The sequence below is a fragment of the Geospiza fortis genome, unplaced genomic scaffold (genome assembly GCF_000277835.1).
Source record: "Geospiza fortis unplaced genomic scaffold, GeoFor_1.0 scaffold97, whole genome shotgun sequence".
In the NCBI taxonomy this organism is placed as follows: domain Eukaryota; kingdom Metazoa; phylum Chordata; class Aves; order Passeriformes; family Thraupidae; genus Geospiza; species Geospiza fortis.
Window position 1 is genome coordinate 2776904 of NW_005054343.1, and position 19315 is coordinate 2796218.

At 45.0% G+C, this 19315-nt stretch overlaps 1 protein-coding gene across 2 annotated transcripts in view; it reads left to right on the plus strand.

Annotated features, from left to right (window-relative positions):
• Positions 1-626: 626 nt before the first annotated feature.
• WDR59 (WD repeat domain 59) overlaps positions 627-19315 on the plus strand; it is a 43986-nt gene continuing 25297 nt past the window's right edge. Inside the window, exons 1-11 of one of the 2 annotated variants that reach the window (XM_005422739.3) lie at positions 627-1080; positions 2683-2818; positions 5951-6036; positions 6938-7018; positions 9035-9072; positions 10980-11068; positions 11531-11647; positions 12626-12703; positions 13433-13589; positions 15261-15340; positions 17484-17616. In XM_005422739.3, coding sequence (XP_005422796.1) covers positions 1040-1080; positions 2683-2818; positions 5951-6036; positions 6938-7018; positions 9035-9072; positions 10980-11068; positions 11531-11647; positions 12626-12703; positions 13433-13589; positions 15261-15340; positions 17484-17616 — 1036 coding nt within the window. In that variant the 5' untranslated portion in view covers positions 627-1039. Of the gene's footprint in view, positions 1081-2682; positions 2819-5950; positions 6037-6937; positions 7019-9034; positions 9073-10979; positions 11069-11530; positions 11648-12625; positions 12704-13432; positions 13590-15260; positions 15341-17483; positions 17617-19315 lie in introns of those variants that run through there. The other variant, XM_031058474.1, reaches the window with a different exon arrangement.

Sequence of the window (19315 nt, forward strand, 5' to 3'; positions counted from 1 at the left end):
ACTCTGCAGGCAGCTGTAGCTGTTTGCCATGTGGTCTCTAGAGAAGAATGGGTCCCTGATGCTGCTTTTCCCTCACTTGGGGTTTTTGCAAGGAAGGGATGGGCCCTGGCTGACACAGCTCAGAATTTGTGATGGATATTCTACTGTCAGATCTGACTGAAATGGAGTGGAATTTCTGTGTTGTCTGTCAGGTTTTGGTGATGCTTGTAAGTAGTAACTGTGGGACATCCTGAAGTCTTGTTACATCCATGCTGAGAGCACTTAAAGTCCTGAACAGCAGCAGGAGATACATCCTGAGCCTTCAGAGAGGCAGCTTTGAAGATGACAGCAGTTAGTGTGAAGAATGTGGGGCATATTCTGATTTTTGTGCTGTGAATGCTCAAAACTCTATTGAAGTCATATCTTTGTTTATGGGCGGAACTGTTCAGCTTTCCAAGTAAAATTTTCCTTTATTCTTTGGCATTTAAACAAGATGATCAGCCAGTTCATTCTGCACAAAAAGAGGTGGAGACAATAGGCAAACAGTCCTTTTTTTTTTCTAATGGCCTTTAAGTTATCTCATAGCCTTCTTTACAAGCAATGCCAAGTAAATTCTGATGCCTCTTGGCCATCTCTCATTTTTGAACACACAAAAGTTGCACTTCTATCTCCCAGTACATATATAATTAAATCTGGCCCTGCGATGAAAGAGAGAGACTCAGAAAGTTCCTGAGCAGGAGCAGAGGCTGATTAATACAGATTATTAGAGATTGCTGATTGAAGGGCTGCAGCTGTGATTGCCATAGCAGGAAGAAGGGAGCAAGGTCTTAGCGCTCATAATGTTGTCTGCCAGGTTTTGTTTTCACTTTATGCTAACGAAGATGTTCCTGTGCGCTGTCCTGCATCCCAAAATCAACCACTACACCCTTGCCCCTGTGTGCTACTTTAAGGGGATATTACTTTCCTGAACTCCTTCCTGAAGCCATATGTTTGACTGAGCAGCTGACCTGACAGGTATTATTTAATTTTGTTCTGTGTTTGTCTTTAACAGGCGACTGCGATGTCAGTGGATTGCCTGGGACAGCGCGCGGTTCTCTCGGGGTGAGTGTGACAGTCCCTGTTAGAAGTGTGACAGTCCCCCTTAGACGTGTGACAATCATTTCCACAAGCCAGACCAGCAACCTTCAGGCTGACCTCAGCTGGAGGGTTGATGGATTGTTTCAGAAAGGTGCAGCTGAGTTCTGTTCGAGGCTTAATGAAACTGATTCTGGGTCATGTTCCCGATGGGATTCAGATTGGAGAGACAGCAACAAGAGCACAATAAAATACTGGTGTGGCTTTCCTGGTAGATTCCTTTCCAAATCCCCATATGGGAGATGGAGCATCATGAAGTACTATTTGGATTGTCTTGAAATACAGATTGTTATTTCCTAACAAAAATTGCCTCAAATATTCCCACGTGGCTCTCTGACCTGCTTCTCTGCTGCTTCATTGTGGGATGATACTCACAAACACAGTAGGTGCCACAGACTTCCAAGTTGCACAAGCTTCCCGGAGAGCTTGGTCTTACGTATCCTCCTCCAGGGCAAGTCTTCAACCAGCTCAGCAGTGCCTTTCCATCTCCTGCTTTTCAGTACTAACATCTATTCCTGTCTGCCTGTCCGTGACACAACTACCACACCAATTAGGATGTTCATTTCAGAATCATGTGAGTGTAGCTGATCTTTGGTCAGCCTTCAAGGAACCAAGTCCTTTGGTACCGCTCGAAGTGGTGCTTGCTTCCATGTAAGCCCTTAGTCTGACAGTGCTGTCCAGGAATAACAGGAGGAATGGCCAGTGCTCAGAGCAGCTGTGTGGTCACTTTGCAGCTGAGACATGATGCTCATGTGGATAATTATGTAGGGTTCATTATGTTTTGATGCTGGTCCTCCATAGGGTTCAGTGGCTCACAGTTATTTCTGGGCAGTTTCTCTTGCTTGTAAGATGAATCACACAGGATGATACCTTCCTTTGTGGGCAATTGGCCACATCGAGCAGGATGTATGAGCTCAAGTTTGCTATCTTGCAGAATTATTTCTACTGCATATAGAGTTAGCTCAGGTAAGTAATGGAACCAAATCTGTGCAGGACTGTGTCCACCCACATTAAAAAGCTGCTGCAGCTGTGCATGAGCTCTGTGCAGGTGTTTTTGTACTGTTGGTGGAACCAAGCCCTCAGACTGGTGTGGAAAGAAGCACCCACGTAGAATCATCTTTGTCAAGGCTCATTAACTCTTGCTCAGAGCAACCTATCCAGGCTGAAGCTGTTGTATTGCACTCCTGGGACTGTGCCACTTAGGCTCTGCTGCTGCAGCGTTAGGCCTGCAAAGCCTGTTTGAATGTGTTTGCACCATTTTCCAGCACTTCTTTATATCCAAGTTATCTGAGTTTTTCTGTGGTGCAAACTGTCTATTACATTTGCAGATCCTGTTTACTTTCAATGTGTCTTGTCTTTGTTGGAGGGTTGTGGGGTTTTTTTTGAGTAAATTTTGAAGTATGTACTCAAATGTCCCATTTTCAGAAATACTGTTTTCACTTGTCTCGTGAAATGCTTCTCTTCTTTTGGTTCTTGTGCCTCTAGACACAAGGCTGTGAGCTCCATGTGAGCTTGGGGTTTTGAGATCAGCCCTGTGAGGTGCAGCCCCTTTGTGTCTGTGTTTTGCAGCCGCCGTTTCCTCTACATCGTCAACCTGGATGCGCCCAACGAGGGTCACCGGAAGATCTCGCGGCAGAGCAAGTGGGACATCGGCGCAGTGCAGTGGAACCCCCACGACAGCTACGCCTACTACTTTGCAGCTTCTGTAAGTTCACTTGTTTAAAAGCTGTAGCTCATCTTCTTCCCTGGTCTTTCTTTCATGGGTGAGCTCTGCAGAGCTGGAAGGCGGTGTGGAGCTGGCACAGACATGCTTCTGCAAGTCACATTGCAAGATCAAGGCCTAATTCTGATTTACTGCCAGTGAGGTGTTCAGCTGAATGGCTCTCAATTATTGGGCAGTCAGGGTTGCATCTAGTTTTGCTTGCTTGTCATTTACAAAACACTTTGCCAAATAAATCAAGCATCCAAATGGTTCTTTATTCTAGTGGAAGGTGCTCTTTTTTTCTGATTTCCAGTCTGAGATTTGTGCATTTCTTGAATTTCTTGCTCTGTGCTTTTTGTTTTCATCTCCCTGCCTTGCTGCTCAGCTGTGGTGCACCAGGCAGTCTGTAAATAGCACAGGTCAATACTGGCTTGTAGCTTGGGGTTTGCAGCTGGGTGTGGACTGTGTCTGTGAGGAGTTTGTGAGGCAGTGGGTTGGGCTGAAGAAGCAGTAATGGCCGTGTGGGACCAAGTGCAGTTTTCAGCTCTGCTCTGCACTTGGTCTGTCGTGCTCTGCAGCTTGTTCACCAAGGGTCCTGAGCTCTGCTGATGGAAATCTCAGCCATCACCCACAGCACCGTGGCCATTGGCCCCAGCCAGGTGCAGACTGTTTCCAGGGTGAGCTGCCTTTTCTGCTGTGTTGTCTTCTTTTATAGCCTGAGAGTCCTGGACTAGCTAGGGATGGAGAAATCTCTCTATCTATTGTTTTGAGAAAACACCTAGTTGAAGGTGATTTCTTAGGATTGTAGGTCCTGATCTGCTGTATTTTTAATTAAAGGCAGTTTTAAAAGGGGAGTGGTGCTGTCAGCTGGAAGCCTCTGGCTGCTTGCTCTCTGACATTCCCCAGCCTGTCTCTTTCCAACTCTGGCATAAGACTGATGTCTTAAAGGTCCCTTCAGCAGCGGTCTTGTTCTGAGCAGAGTTAGTAAAACTGGCAAAAAGCTATCCTTCGGTGCCACTTCTGGGTGCAGTCTGTGGAAACCAAAACCAAGTAAGGAAATGCACTGGGCAGGTCACAAGTGGAGCAGGAAAGCTTCTTTTCAAACACACTCTGAAGACAATATGCAGTGGTGAGTTCATGCTGATCTGAGCAGGACCCTGGTGCAAAGGAAGGCTGTACCCATCTGAGCACTCCTGCCTCTTGCTGCTCTGAGTGGATACAGGAACCCATCTTGTTCAGACTGAAACCAGGTTTAGCTGGCATCAAACCTTGCTGCTTCTGTTTATAAAAAAAGATGCTGTGATGCTCTGGGGATTTGAACATAGTTACTGAGACACACTGCTTGAGAAATCCCCAAGATGAGATCAGGCAGCTTTTTCAGTTTGGGTCAGAAGTACCACCTTTCAAGCCATTTCACTGTATTGTAAACAACCCAAGGGTCTTACGCTTCTGCATCCCTGTGGATGGAAAAGGGATGTAAAAGGCTGCCATCCTGTTTGCCAGCAGCATCATCTGGTTTGCAGTCCTGTTAATTGGAAGTGGTACAGGCAGAGGGGAATCTGTCCTTGTGTTTAGCTTCTTTCCAGAAGAGCTGGAGCAAGTTCTTCTGTTGTGCTTGGCTGTGTCTGCCCTCTGGCTCAAGCATGTTTTTGGGAACTCCTAAGCTGTTGTTTCAGAAGTGGTGTTGTTTTCAATCCTAGATCCTTGTTTTTCCTTTTGTGTGGCCACAGATTCTTGAACAAGGGGGTGATGAAATTGTTGGAATTGAATACTGATACTTAAGAAAATCAGTTTTTTAGAAAATGCTCCTGTTGGAAGGAGCAGTTTCTCTGGTGATCATTATCTTGTGTCTTGTCTCTGGAGTCCTGGGTAAATCCCATTGGGTAATTTCACTCTACCTCTTAAATACTTCTGTCAATGAGAAACATGCAAAGAGTTTTTTCTTGCCCTAAGCTCTTGTGCAGCCCTGCTGTGAGCAGTTAGAGAAATGTCATATATTATTGCTGAGCTGGAATGAGACCTTTCATTTCAAAGAAAGCTGTAATGCTTTATCTATCTGCAAGTTGAAATTCACATGAAGCAGCTTTGGGGTAGGAAGAAAATCCACCACCATAAAAAAAACTGCCACAAAAATTGTGACATAACAGTTGGACTCAGTGATTTTAGAAGTCTTTTCCAACCTCAACAACTGTGTGTTTCTTGAAGTCTCTTATCTTTTCCCTCATCTACCTAAAAGTTTGAAAACAGGGGGCTAATGAAAATAACATTTTAAAGTCATATTCTTTCAGGTTTTGCAAAATCTGCGTGAATTTCCAGTCATGATCCACTGGACTTGGCACTCTGTATGCACCCACAAAGGCAATTCCAGCCCCAGAAAGATTAGACTTGGCTTGGCCTGAAGTGAACCTTGATTGAGACAGAACATGAATTTACAGCACAGTAACTAGTTTCAAGTAACTTTGCATGTGGCTGCATTTGGGCAAGGATTCATTCCTGGAATGAATGAAGGAACCCTGAGTATTGTTGTCATTGATACAACTGGTTTGCTGTTGTTTTTTACAGCTAGTGATAAACACTTAAAGCTTTTCTCCTGGGCTGGCAAGGATTGGGGGAGTACCCTTGAGGAGGTGTCCTTGAAGCCATTAGACTGTATTGTTTGTGTTTGGCAATGGCCCTGATTATCCCAGAAGGGAACTGAAGGGAGCTGAGGACGACCAGTGGTAATCCATCATCCCCCTCACCAAAACCTCCACTTGTGAATGTAACAGACTGGCAGGGTATTCCTGCAGAGAGAATTTGTCTGCCTGTTGCCTGCAGTTACAGCATGTTGGTAGGAAATAAAGACTCTGAGAACATAATTTCATGGAAAGATTTTGCAATGTGGGATTTTTTTTATCCCTTTCTAGTTTATCTCAAGTTTTAAGTGGGTGTAATTAAAGTGTAAGCTTTTGAAAGTCCTCACAGCCTGTATTTCATCTTTGCTCTCCTGCTTTGGGCAAGGACTTTGCTAATTCACAGCATGACTCATTGTTAACTGAGGTTCTTCAAAGTGATGGGATCCTGGACCTAACATCCAGATCCATGTCCTACCTTGTTGGCCTGAGACTGTCTCTCCTTTGTTCCATCTAATTGCAGAGCAATCAGCGTGTTGACCTGTATAAGTGGAAGGAAGGAAATGGGGAAGTTTGCACATCTCTGCAAGGACACACACGTGTGATCAGGTGAAGAACAAAAAGTGCTGTGGGCTGCTGAGTGGAAAATAATGCATTGTTTCACAGAAGCTGAATGTTTTGGTCCTGGCCCCACTCAGGCTCTGCTCTGAGCCTGTTTTCACTCATTTCTCTGGACTGGAGTGCTTTCCCATTTGGTGATGATTTCATGTGTGAAGTGGCTCACCCTCTCATGGCTCCCCCAATTTATCAACTTAGCCCTTGATGGCTCGAATGTCATTGCCTTAGGCTGCTGTCCTTGTAAAGAGCAGCAGCCATCATCTGGGAAACAGATAGCAAGTTTATTAAATTGAATCCCAGCTGTGTTTCTGTGTGATAGCAGCTTAATTAAGGCAGGTAATCCCAAAGACCGAGTTCAGAGAATGTTACAGTGGTGCAGGGGAGATTTTTGCCTCTTGTTTTAAGGTCACATTTCAATGCTGGATTGGAAATGTAGTTGAGGGACTGCTTTTAGTCAAGCTCCTGACTGTGGGAAGTATTTGCAGCCCTTGAAATAACAGTTGTTTGGGCTGACTGGAGGCTGTTTGTGTCCCAGGTGCACTTGGTGTTCCAACAGGGAGGCATCCCAGAGTGAGGGGTTGATGCCAAGGATGTGTGGTTACTGAGAACTCTTAGAGACAGTGTCCCTTTGCCTGGAGGGGAAAGAGCACACACACAGTAGCTGTAAAGTTCAGGACTAGGAGGATGCTTCACTGGAATTTACTTAGAAGCATTTCATTGCTTCTTGGAATTTACTTAGAGAAATTATTAAGATCTTGCTTTTTACTTTAAAAGTTTCAGTAGATGTCATGGAGTTGCTGTGAATTTGTTGGAGAATGTACTGGCAGCTTGTGAAAAGTCGATGCAACGTCTGTGTGCTTTTCTTTACTGATCTGTGATTTTGCATTTGCAGTGACCTGGACTGGGCAGTGTTTGAGCCAGACCTACTGGTCACCAGTTCTGTGGACACATACATCTACATCTGGGACATCAAGTAAGAATCAGTATGTTTCTGCATTTTGGGGAAATCACTGGGAGTCTTTTCTGTAATTATGAGCTTGCAGAGCACAGCACACCCTGATGGGAGCTGCTCTTTAGCTGTGCTTCTGGAGGCTTCAGCTATTTCCCATTGTCTCCAAGATGACTTCTGCTCCCCTATTTTCAAGCCAGTTCAGAGTCAGTGATGGGCAGTAGAGTAGTATAGTTAAGCTACAACTGTCTGGCTTCATTCTGTGCCCACTTCAGATATTTCCTTGGGGGCTTTTTCTGGTTGTTCCTCAGCCTGCTGGGTTTTTTTTAGCTCAGTTAATGAGCACCACTTCATGATCCTATAGCCATTTTCTACTAAATTCATTGATTGTTGCTGGTTTTCCCTCAGTGGTAGGAAGACTGACAATGGTATTCAGGAAGGTTTTCCTGTTTGTACCTTCCCTTGTTTCCTGGTGTTGCTTTTCGCTGTGAGTATTTTCAGGGTAGCAGATATTTCCAGCTATAGGTCAAATTTAAGCTGCAGATTTTACACCTGAGAAGCAAGGAGCTGGTACTGGGACTGCTGGGATCTCTTGCTAGCTGTACAGCTCTTTATGACCCCCAGCAAATCACATTGTTCCTCTCTGCCTCCCTTGCTCAGTTATAATAGGAAGATAATTATATAACCCTGCTGCACCAGGCTACCCGGAGGCTTGCTTAGTTCCTATGAACAAGCACTTAGCTCCTTGCTTAAATGGTGCTTGAGAATGACAATATATTATTAATGTGTAATTAAAAGACATAGAGATACAATAACTGCTGGTTGTTTTCCTGTGATACTATCTTAATGCCAAGAAGAAAAAATAGAGATGTCTGAAGGTTGTTATCAAACCTCCTCTTTAACTCTATTGTGCCCTTCCATTGTTTTGTGTCTGCCTGTATCACTTGCCCAGAGCTGCTTCCTTAGGCAGTCTCTGAAAGCCTCTACATCCCACTTGTGCTAGGAAAGGCTCTGAGTTTGCTGTGACATTGAGGTGCTGGTGCTGCTGGCCTCCAGCAAAATACCATCCTGCTGGGAGGTAGCCCTGCCGTAAGGGCAGCTGGAAATTCCCCACTTAACTTTTCATAAAAAATAATTTTTTGATTTGGCAGAAATTCTTAGAGGGAGAGGTGCAGTCCATTCCAGAAAATGTTCTGCTTTTCAGCAAACAGATAAAGCTGAAGATAATATTCCTTATTTTCACTGTCACTTTTCATGAAAGAGCAGGTGAAATCCTGAGGAGCAAAGCCAGGAAGTAAATTATTGCCTTGATCTATGCCCTGGCTGCTTGGAGTTGTCATGGTGCCACACTGGTTTCTGCTGCTGCAAAATTTGGTTTGTAGACAGACCGAATTTTGTCTGCACACAGCTGGGCTGATTTTCTACTAATTTTGTTATTATATGCTAGACATGAAGTTTTTGCTCTGTAGCAACTACTCCATCTGCTTTGATTCAGAATCTGCAAAGGCTCCATGAACACATCAGTGGCTTTTGTTGAGTGCTTCCACAGCTCTGTTTGTTCCTTTAATCCTCCTTGGAAAGGCTGTTTTGTTGCTTCCCACAGCAACAATTCATGAGCCCTGTTTCCTTGCCTACCCAGTTGCAATATGCCACACTTTGTGTTTCTTCTCCCTCTAGTCCAGTCCAGTTCTGTCCTCTGTCCTGAACTTCCTGCTGCGTGTGCTGGCAAGACAGGATCATAGAATGATTTGGATTGGAATGGACCTTAAAAAATTACTTCCCTCCCTCTGCCAAGTGCAGGTATACCTTCCAGTAGACCAGGTTGCTCCAAGACCCATCCAGCCCAGCCTTGAACACTTCCAGGATGATTGTTGTCCTCCAGCTGATCACCTTTATTCCATTTAATGCTGGTGTATTTTGGTAAGCAGAAGGTACATGAGGTCCCAGGGCAGCAATTACCTTAGTGCTGGAATAGCAGGGATCTCTCTGGGAAGGCTGGACTATGCTGTGTGTACTTACAGTGGCCACATTGTATTTCAGAGACACCAGGAAGCCCACGGTCTCACTCTCTGCAGTTGGTAAGTCTGATGTGTGTGATGTAGGCATTAAACAACGTTATTGTTGCATGCCCCTGCTGTTATTCTTCCCTCCCTTCATGCTCCAAGGCCAGGTGTGGCAAAGTGCAGGAGTGCCACCATGTGTGATTGTCCTGTGTAGGAGCAGCCTGAGAGGCTCCAGTTCACTTCTTTAAGAGAAGCAGAATTCAGAAGAGATGTGGAGCCCCTTGAGGTTCCCAGGCATGGAGAGCAGTTATGGTACTTGGATTTGCTGCCCCAGCATTGGTGAATGGCCACATGGAGCTTCCTGCCTGCTTAACCACCTTGCTGCACTACTTGTCCTGGGTTGCCTGTCTGTAATTTCCTCACATCCTTTCATGTTTGATTGAATCAGATGAGGAACTAAACCATACCCCAAGCAGCTCTCTGTGCCCGCCTGTCCGTCATTCACTGAGGGTTGGATACAGCAGTTGGCTGCATCCACTTCCCTGCAGCACCTGCAACATGGAGGGAGCACACAAGGTGCTGTCTTTGGGCTGTGCTTTCTCTGGAAAGGCTCTTGTCCTGGCTGCTGGCAAGGTGTGTGTCCAGCCCCTGCAATACCACCAGCTGGCACCTGCTGTGTGTCTGTCCTCGCTGGCTGGAGCTGGGACTGGGCACAGATGATGGGCAAAACGTCCTTTCCCTGAGTTACTGTCCCCAGTACTGGAGCAATCTTTACAATGTGTGACTCTCATGCTCTGCTGCTTGCATCTCCTTAGGCTATGCATCTGCAGCAGCTCCCATTCCCCTCCCAGCCAGCAAACCTTTCTGTCACAGAAATGCAAAAAGCCTTACTGAGTCAGAGAGAAGCAGTGGTCGTTTCTGGTGTCTGGGCTGAGGTTTCACGGCTGAGCCAGCCCAGCAGCCTGCTCCCCAGAAAGCTTCCTTACTTCCTTCCTTCCTCCTGTGCCTGCTGCTGTTTAATGCTGGTCCAGACATTTGTGTACCCTTCAGTGAGTGGATCAAATCAATCAACTGGCAGTCTATTTGCAGCTTTTTATCCCCCAGAATAGCTTTTTGCCAGGTTGTCAGGATGAATCTGCTCACCATGCAGCAGGAGGTGGGTAGTGGAGGTGGGGAATAGCAGCAGGCTGAGATCTGTTTAGCTTTCTCATGGATCTCACCTTTCTGATAGCTCAAAAGGTTTGAAAATATGGCAGAATAAGGATGAACAGATGCATTATGCTTACAATACCTGAACAATCCACATTAATTGAAGCTGTGCTTTGTTTCTATTAGAAATAACCACCCATCATCTGATTTGACTGAGTTCCTCATGATACCACATATAAGTCATATCTAGACCATCATCCAGTTTCTTTATACTGTCATTGGTTCTTTGACTTCTGTGGTATATATTGACAGATGGACCTTGTAGTCCACCCAGTGAGTCCACCCAAGGTCACCTGCACTGCAGCCTTCTCCTACACCTGTATTTTAATCATAGATCAATAGCAGTAGTTGCCTGTGTAGCAGCTGATAGTATGGGGGGTGGTGAGGAGATGAAACAGACCCTAAGCACCTAGAAATAACTTGAATAAAAAGAGAGGGGATTTGGGAAGGAGGTGATGAACCTACATTTCTGGTCTGGAGGAAGTTCTTCCATGTGAGCTAATGGACATGAATATTCTAATCAGGTACAGTTCCTGGCTAGAAGATGTGATAAAGATCTCTAGGCATGCAACTGGAACACTTTGCTGTCCTGAGGATACAAATGATACACTGAGGAACCAGGAGTTAATAATTTTCATGCCATCCTTCATGCTAGTCTTCTGGGATATCCTTCCTCTGAACTGCCTTTCCTGGGCTAAGAGCAGCTTTAGGCCCAGGCAATGTGCTCTTTTCTATTTAATTGCATGTTTTGGCTTGCTCTGTTTGTGCTGCAGCTGGAGCTTCCCAGGTGAAATGGAACAAGAAAAATGCCAACTGTTTAGCAACAAGCCACGATGGAGATGTCCGAATATGGGACAAAAGGGTAAGCTGAGGAATTTTTGAACAGTCTGTACATTTTCTCACCTACCCAATACAGATATTCCTCTGGTGATAGATAAATACTGGGGAAATGTACTGCTTTATCCCAGAGCTCTCTTGTGGATCAGTTTAAACAAGAGAGAATTGGAAGTCCAAGAGCCTGAAGAGAGTATGTAGGTAACCTTCTTCCTCAGAGACTGTACCCATTTACCATTTTCCTTTTGATCTCACAGTACTTAACTGTTGAACTGAGTATAATGTATGGTTAGAGCTGCACTTGGTGACTGGAATTTGCCATACCTTCACAGGATTTTTTCTTCAGCTACTTATGCTGAGCTATTTGCCGTTCCCCAGCAGGGATGGTTGTTCTAACTGTCTTGCCCTGGTTAAAGTCTCTTTTTATGCCAAAGAACTAGACCAGTTTTCAGGTGTCCTATGCTGAGAAGGACAGTGTCTCTCCTTGCAGAAACCCAGCACTGCAGTGGAGTATTTGGCAGCTCATCTCTCCAAAATCCACGGTCTGGACTGGCATCCTGACAATGAGTATACACTGGCCACTTCCAGCCAGGAGAGCTCTGTCAGGGTAAGTGTTGTTTTTGAATTCCTGCTCGGGAGTAGGAAGGATAGTGGAGCAGATCCCCTTCTGCTGCTGCTGAAGTTTGGGGAAGTGCTTTGCCATTGGCAAGATCTGGATCTTTATTGTTTGGTTTCTGGCCACCTGGTGCGTTGAGCCAGGACTGCACTTTGAGAACAGGCAGAGAGGTCATTGAAGAATGGGTGAACATACATTTGCCACATATCTGTGGAGATTAGGGCAGTGTTGAAGCTGAAAACAACTGTCCCTGCCTCTTGCTTGCCAGAAAGGAACAGACCACACATGCCAGAAGAGCCTTTTTCCAGATATGCATGTTGCCAGCCTCAAGCTGATTATAGTAACTTGAGGGGAGACATACTTCAGCCCCTGGAGTTTCCAAACTCATGTTGAACAGGATTATCAATAAGAGACTGCCTGGAAGCACTGCTGTGCAGGGCCTCTTACTTGGGGGGAAATAGTGTGCTTTGTTTGTCAGCCAAATGGAGTTCATTCACGTTGAGCTAAGCTCTGAGGCAAATGCAATTGATGTGTAGTCTAGCAAAGCAAAAGGTTAGATTCTTCATTAGAAAATTAGCAGTAACAGCAGGGTGGGCTTGCCTCCAGCCTGGACTGACACATTGGCTGGCAGCCTGCAGGGTACCTTGTAGCTCTGAAAGCCCAAGCAGGCTGCCTGTCTCCCTGCTCTAATTGCTCAAGCTATGATCACTGTGAATATGACCCCAAGTCACTCATTTTCTAAGGGATGCTGCCAGATGCTGATAGCTTGGTATTTGTCCTTTGGGGCCGTCTCTGCTGTTAATGAATGGGATTACTAATGATGCTGTGGGCACCCTGGCATGCTGTTTGGTCTGTTCTATCTGCAAGCCACATGGAAAACTACAGCCTGAAAGTATAGCCAGCTGACTCCTGCCTTTGCTTGCCTTTCACTTGGTTTGTTGTTTTGTTTTGTTTTGTTTTTTTTTCAAGTTCTGGGATTACCGTCAGCCTCGGAAATACCTCAATATCCTTCCCTGCCAGGTTCCCGTCTGGAAGGCGAGATACACGGTCAGTGAGAAACTCCCACCAGTTCCACTTGTGCTCTGAGGAGAATGCACAAAGAGACATTAAATAAACAACTGCCATAGGGTTTCTCACTAGTTCTGCTTGTGGACATTATCAAGTGGATTTTAAAACTCCTTGGTGCCTATAAGGCATAGAAAAGCAGCATCCAGAGTGGGGGCATTCAGGAGAAGGACTGGGTGAACACCCACCCAAGTGAAGCTAAGGCTCTTAATATCAGTCATAATCCCCAGAGATCTGAGTGTGGCGTGAAGCCAGTGCTGTGCCTTGAATCTTGATCCCCTTTCCCTGTCCAAGCAGCGAGGGGTGTAGGACTGGTTTCCCATGTTCCTCTGAGCATTGTGACCCTGAGGAGCTGCTGGGGCTCAGTGCCCAGGTAGCAGTTCTTGCAGCTCCAGGCAGATTGCAGTAAGGATTCCCAGTGAAAAGTCAGTGGTGAAATCCCTCCAGCCTCACAGATGAAAAGTGAGGAAGCAGAAGAAAGAAGTTACTCATCTTAAGTGAGCTGTGTTGAATATCTCAGTGTACTACAGCTTACCCCTTGAAACACAGTGGTTTTGCACAGCAATTGCCTTGTACCTTCCCAGGTTTTGGCCTGGTTCTGTTTTGTGCTGAGCTCATTTAAAACCTCTGCATTTGTGTTGGTGGGAATAGGGAAAAATAAGAGTATGATAATAGCAGCATGGGCTAACTGGAAGGGTGTTTCTCCCTAAGCCTTTCAGCAATGGACTGGTGACAGTGATGGTCCCCCAGCTCCGTCGGGAGAACAGTCTCCTCCTCTGGAATGTCTTTGACCTGAACACGCCTGTCCACACTTTCGTAGGACATGATGATGTGGTGCTGGAGTTCCAGTGGAGGAAGCAGAAAGAAGGTGAGTTCAGGGTTGAATGTGCTCTCTTCTCTACACTGTGGCTGTCAGCTAACCAGGGGTGTGGCTCCTGATTGCAATGCTGTTGCTTTTTGACTCTTGCCTTTCCTTGAAGTAGCTCTTGCCCACCTTCCTGCCCTTCACTGCCTCCCTCAAACTACAGCTGTTCTGTACTGGTTTTATGACAGTGCTTACAGAAGCACTGCCTTGTTTCCTTGCTACCAAAGCAAATCTACCAAATGCTGAGTGGGTCAGTGGTGACTTTCATTGCTTCTACTCTCCTGGGAGTCTCTTTTTAAATGAATCTTTCTGAATAAATTGTGCAAATTATTAGATAGGTGCATGAGTGCAGGCACCCTTTCCCTCCTCAGGCTAACCAGTTAACCCCTCATATCATGGCCTGGGTCAGCAGGCTCCAGCATATCCCAGACCACAGACCCAGCAAGCACACCTTAGTTGTCTGCTGCAAGGCAAGGGAAGAATTACGTGGCGTAGAGAGTCTGCTGTTAGAGTTCAGTCCTGAGTAAATTTTCTAGTGTAAGCAGCTAAGAATAGGAGATTCCATACCAGAGGCTGCATAACCACACAGAGCATAGCTTTGTTTCCAGCACCTCAGCTGCCACTGACAGAATGTGCATGTCTGGCTTTGGTGTCACTTGTGCTACAGCTTTGCAGTGCTGTGTGAAAGTGCTGGTCCAGCCCTTTCTCACCAGCTGCTGGGGCCATTCAGTTAAGTCACCTCCTTCTCCATAACTTGATTTTGCTATTTCAGAAAGAGGAAAGCAATGGAGAGCTGTGTTAGGATCTGGAGGCACAGGCTAAGATAGTTTGTGGATGAACATTGAAGCAAGCTTTTGCTACAGTTGGTTGTCTTAGCTGCTTTAATAGATACATACCCAGAGTTGGACTTCTTGCTTGTCTCAAGCAACATAAATCAATCACACAAACATTCCAAGTCTGCTTCAGTGTGGAAACAACCAAGATAGCACAAATTTCCTTCCAGAGAGTCGTTGTGCTGTATTTAGACAGCCCCTGTGCCTCAGCAGAGGGGTGTAGGAAGCAGCTGTGCAGCAGCAAATTCTTAAGCATAGCAGCTGTTTGACAAGGGAAACTTAAAACTGTATCACAAGACCTAAACATGGACATAAATAGGTCTGTGTACCTCTGCCTGTTGATAGATAGTATGTGGTTAGATCTGTTTCCTTACAACCTGAACTTGGCATCATCCAACTCTTTCAGAAGCAAGAGGAGGAAGGGCAGAACCACCTTCCCATTGCTTAGAAATGTTTTAAAACATCTACCTCTTGAAACAGATTTGATGAACTAAAAGATATTTTCACTTTACAGTTATAGTTGAGAAACATTTTTACTGTACTATTTCTTCTATTTAAATAAACATCGTTCTGGGTTCTGGTTGTGTTGCATTCATTATATTTGGTGCTTTTGGCTTGCAAATCACATCCTGTTTAGAGGTGTGGTGACTGTGGTGTGAGGAGGCACAAAGGCTGATGTACCTGGGTGAATTTGAGCCGAAAAGGACTTGCTGTGCCTTTCACTTTAGTGCCTTATCCATTGGATGTGCCTGCTGGCTTGTTTGAATCTGTTTACACTGACCCAAGGCTGAGATAGTCTCTGTTTTCTGGTGGGGTCTCTGATTGTTTCTGTCCTCTTTAGGCTCTAAAGATTACCAGCTGGTTACGTGGTCCCGCGATCAGACCCTGCGCATGTGGCGGATTGACTCTCAGTTACAGAGGGTATGTGGAGCTCTGCTTCTTGAACCGTAGGCACTTCTCTTACAAGGCTGGATTCACCTCCCCTTCCTTGCACTCCCAGTCACTCCTCTGGTATCGTAGAGCTGCAGGCACAGAAGCCAACTGCTGCTGCTTCACTTTCCTCTTCAGCTCCAGCCCAAAAACATCCCCAAGGAGACCTGTGATGGGTCTTCTCTTTTGAGCCTGTGTCTCAAAAGTTTTGGTGGCTGTGCAAAGCTGTTTTGCTTTCTGACATGAAGTGCAGAAGTTTGTTTGGAAAAGATGGAGGGCAGTTACTGCCTGCCTTGCCTCTAAAATGCCACAAGACTGTATTTCTTGGTGGTTTGGGTGCCAGGTAAATGTAGGGGTTGTGCCCTCCTCTACCTCCCCTTGTGTCCATTGCCTCTCAGCCTGGGGTGGATGGTGTGAGTGGATCTGCAGCAGTTACAGATTCTGATGCAATTACTAGAACAGCTGTGCTGGCTCATACCATAGGTTCATATGGCCACAGTAGGCCACATGGCTCTGTCACATCTTCAGCTGATGTCTTGGGAGGGGATAAGAAGGAGGCAGGCATGGAGTGATGTTTCTCTCAAATGCCCTGTCAGCCTCCTGCTGTTTGCAACTTAGAGGCTCATTGAGTCTGGCATCTTTATATTTGATAGAGCTTGATCAATGTCACTTCCATAGACTTGTTCTTTTTTCTTGGACCTGTGTAAATTTTTGTCACCTTAAACATAAAACAACAAGAACTTTCATGGCTTTTCTGCATGTTATGTGGAAAACCATCTCATTTGTTTATTTTGCCACCTAATTTCATTCAATTGAAGATGAAATGAGCAATATTCTCTGTGTTACTGATGATTCTGTAGGCCTCCATCATATCCTTCTCAGCTGCCTCCTTTTTCAAGTCAAAAGTTCTTGATTTAATTTATCCTTTGTACTAGAACTTTGATTGTCCTTTTGCCTTTCACCACCCTTTTTCAGTTCTAGTATATACCTTTGGGGATGGGGATCTGAGCTTTGTTCTTTCCAAAGAATTCTCAGTACTCAGTTTGGTTTGTAAATTGTTTGGCATAATTCCATGAAATCATCAGCTTAGTCTTGCTTCTACATCTTGTTCCATCAGCTTGAACCTTCAGCTTGAAATTTTTCCCGATGTATCTTGCTTTATATTTATCTGAGCCAAAGTTTGTCTTTCATTTTGATACAGTTACTCTTGTAAGATCCTTCTGTGATTGTTTGCCATCAGCCACACTTGTTACTGCCCTGAAAAACTTGGTGGCATCAGCAAACCTGGTCATGTCGCTATTCACCTCCTATTCCAGGTTTTTAATGAATATGTTGAGAAGCATGTGTCCCAGCACAGATCCTGCAGGAGTCCTGCAGGTCTGTAACAAACTTTCTCTGTGAAAAATGACCCTTTTCTCCTACCTGATATATTTGTGAACATTTGATTTTTTTCCTGTCTTTAAATCAATTGTTCATTCATGTCAGAGCCTTTATTTTTCCTCTACTGGCTCCCACTCTTCTGTCCTTGTCTTTGTCTGGATCAAACTAGGCACATGATGGCATGTTGCTGGTGACCAATGCTGTAATTTGCTACATCACACTGTTATCCTTTCTCTTCCCTTCATCTTCCCAGTTTTCTTGTGCTGAACTTCAAATCCAGAGTTTTATAGTCCCATTTTGAAAGAGGACCTAGAACAACAGGACCCCATGTATGTACCTGGGTCTCTAGATCCTTCTCTAGAGTGTAAATATCAAATGCATAAAGTGTGCTGCTATTAAATTTGATCTAAAAAATTGAACATGTTTTAACAAATTAATTCAAGGAATTGAAGTAATATCACTTTTAGTTTTGACTAAAGGTAAACCTCTATTTCTTAGACTGGCCCTGTCAATTAAGTAGCTTTTTAAATGGGCAGGAGATTTGGCCAGGCTGTTGAGGTGACAGAGTTGAGGGTGCTGGAAAGTGGAAGATGACCTGTCTTTGTCACAGGAACAATGCAGTCTTAGTCATGACTGCTGCGTGGATAGACCCACCTTGCAAATCCATCTGTCTGGAGAAGGGAGTTGTTTAGTGGGGCTCTTCCCACAACTTGGATTCTGTTGTGCAGCATGTGGGTGTGTTTGTTCTTTTCAGCTCTGTGCTAATGATATCCTGGATGGAGTTGAGGACCTCATTGATGGGATTTCTCATCTGCCAGAGCCAGACAAGACCCTTCACTCCCAGGACACGGAGCCCCAGCACAACTCTGGACATGGGGATGAGGAAGGTGAGAGAAGTGATGGCTTCTGGAACCTCAAACACCAGCATCTTTGGGGTGGGAAGATACATCTTAGCATAAGAAAACTTAGGCAAAGCACAACTTGCTGCTGTTTCAAAGGTTAATGGATTCCTCATCAGGGAGGAGGAAAAACACTAGGGGTTCCTCAGGATGGTCCTCCCAAGTTTTTTCTCTTTTAACACAATGATTCTAGCTGTAAAATTACACTCTTCCTTGTCATGATTTTCATTTAATTGCATGCTCTTTAGGTTGCAGTTATGGCTTGTTGCCAAAGGTAAGGCTGCCTGATCTCTCTTTTTTCCACAAGTGAGAGTTAACTCTTCCCCTGTCCCTGATGATGCACATCCAAACATCCCATGTGGTTACTGTGTGGGTCTGGTTTCCATGTGGTTTCTTCTTTGGTTCAGACTGTTATGGTTTTCCTCATGGCCAAAGGGAATGAATGGGGCTTTTCTGTAGCAGGGCAGATTTTGCTGCAAATAACACGACTGCAGGATTAACACACAAACAAATCCCTAGGTAGGAATTTCAGTTCTTTCTAGCCAAAAAGCTATTGTGGACTGTTGATGTTTCACCCTGGGGGTGGCTGCATTTCAGCAGCACACAAAGCCTCCATGTTACATTAGTAAAGCACTTTGGGGGATCTTTTGAAGAGATCAGCGCTCTGCAGGTGAACGAGAGAGCCCCAGCTGTGCCTTTGCTGCACAGCTCTTGCTGCTGCTTATGGAGGAGCTTTAGGAATCTGTACAAACGTGGGGCTTTGGAGGATTAAAAACTAATTGGAAGGGAATGGGAGGAGAAGACAAAGGGAGGGTACTGCCCATACTGGGAACCTCAGAGATGGCTTTTCAGTAAGCTATGTGGTGTCTTGAGCTAGAAATAATTATCTTCCCTGAGAGCCACTGATTTTCCTTTAATCTCCTTTTCAGCTCCCTTTTCTGGAATATATCTAAGCGCTGTAATAGAATTGCAAACAAGAATGATTGGCTAAGCATCCTACCTATCCAAATCCAGCAGCCCATTGGGTAGTGGTAATACCAGATATTTGTCCCTGCACCAAAGTCAGTAACTCTGAGGTGAATGCCTGTAAAAGGTCAACTTCTTACATTTCTTTTCATTTGTTTGTTTTTGCTGGGAATAGTCTGTGCAATGTGATATTGCAAGTGTGAGAATGACAGCTGAAAAATCAGGACTTTCCTTCTGTCCTTGCAACCATCATAATAAAATATATTTGGCTTTCTTAAGAAGTGGTGCTACAGCAAAATGCCCTTATGGAGCTACACAGCAAGAAGCAAGGCACAACCACAGGCAGAGACCAATTCTTCTGAAACTCAGTGTAGTTTGTTACCTTAACTGTAATTCCTTGTATCCTGCAGCGCTTGCCTGGCTGTTTAAATGTGTTCTGGCCTTCAGGGGTTATTGTCCTCCTAAAAAGTGCTGGAACTGGAGAGTTAGGCACAGTATTTTGATGAGTCTTTAAAGGCTGTTAAAGCACTAGAGTGCTTTGCAACATTAAATGCAAATGGCTGCTGCAAATGAATTAAGCTTCTATTAGGACCAGAAATACTCCCTGCTCTCTCCCAAAGCATTGTTATGCTTTGGAAGTTTTCCCTGAAAGTCAGGAATGGTGGGGTTTTAGTCCCAAAGACCAGAGCTCCTCCTGGAGACTGCTCTGGCTGCAGTTCTT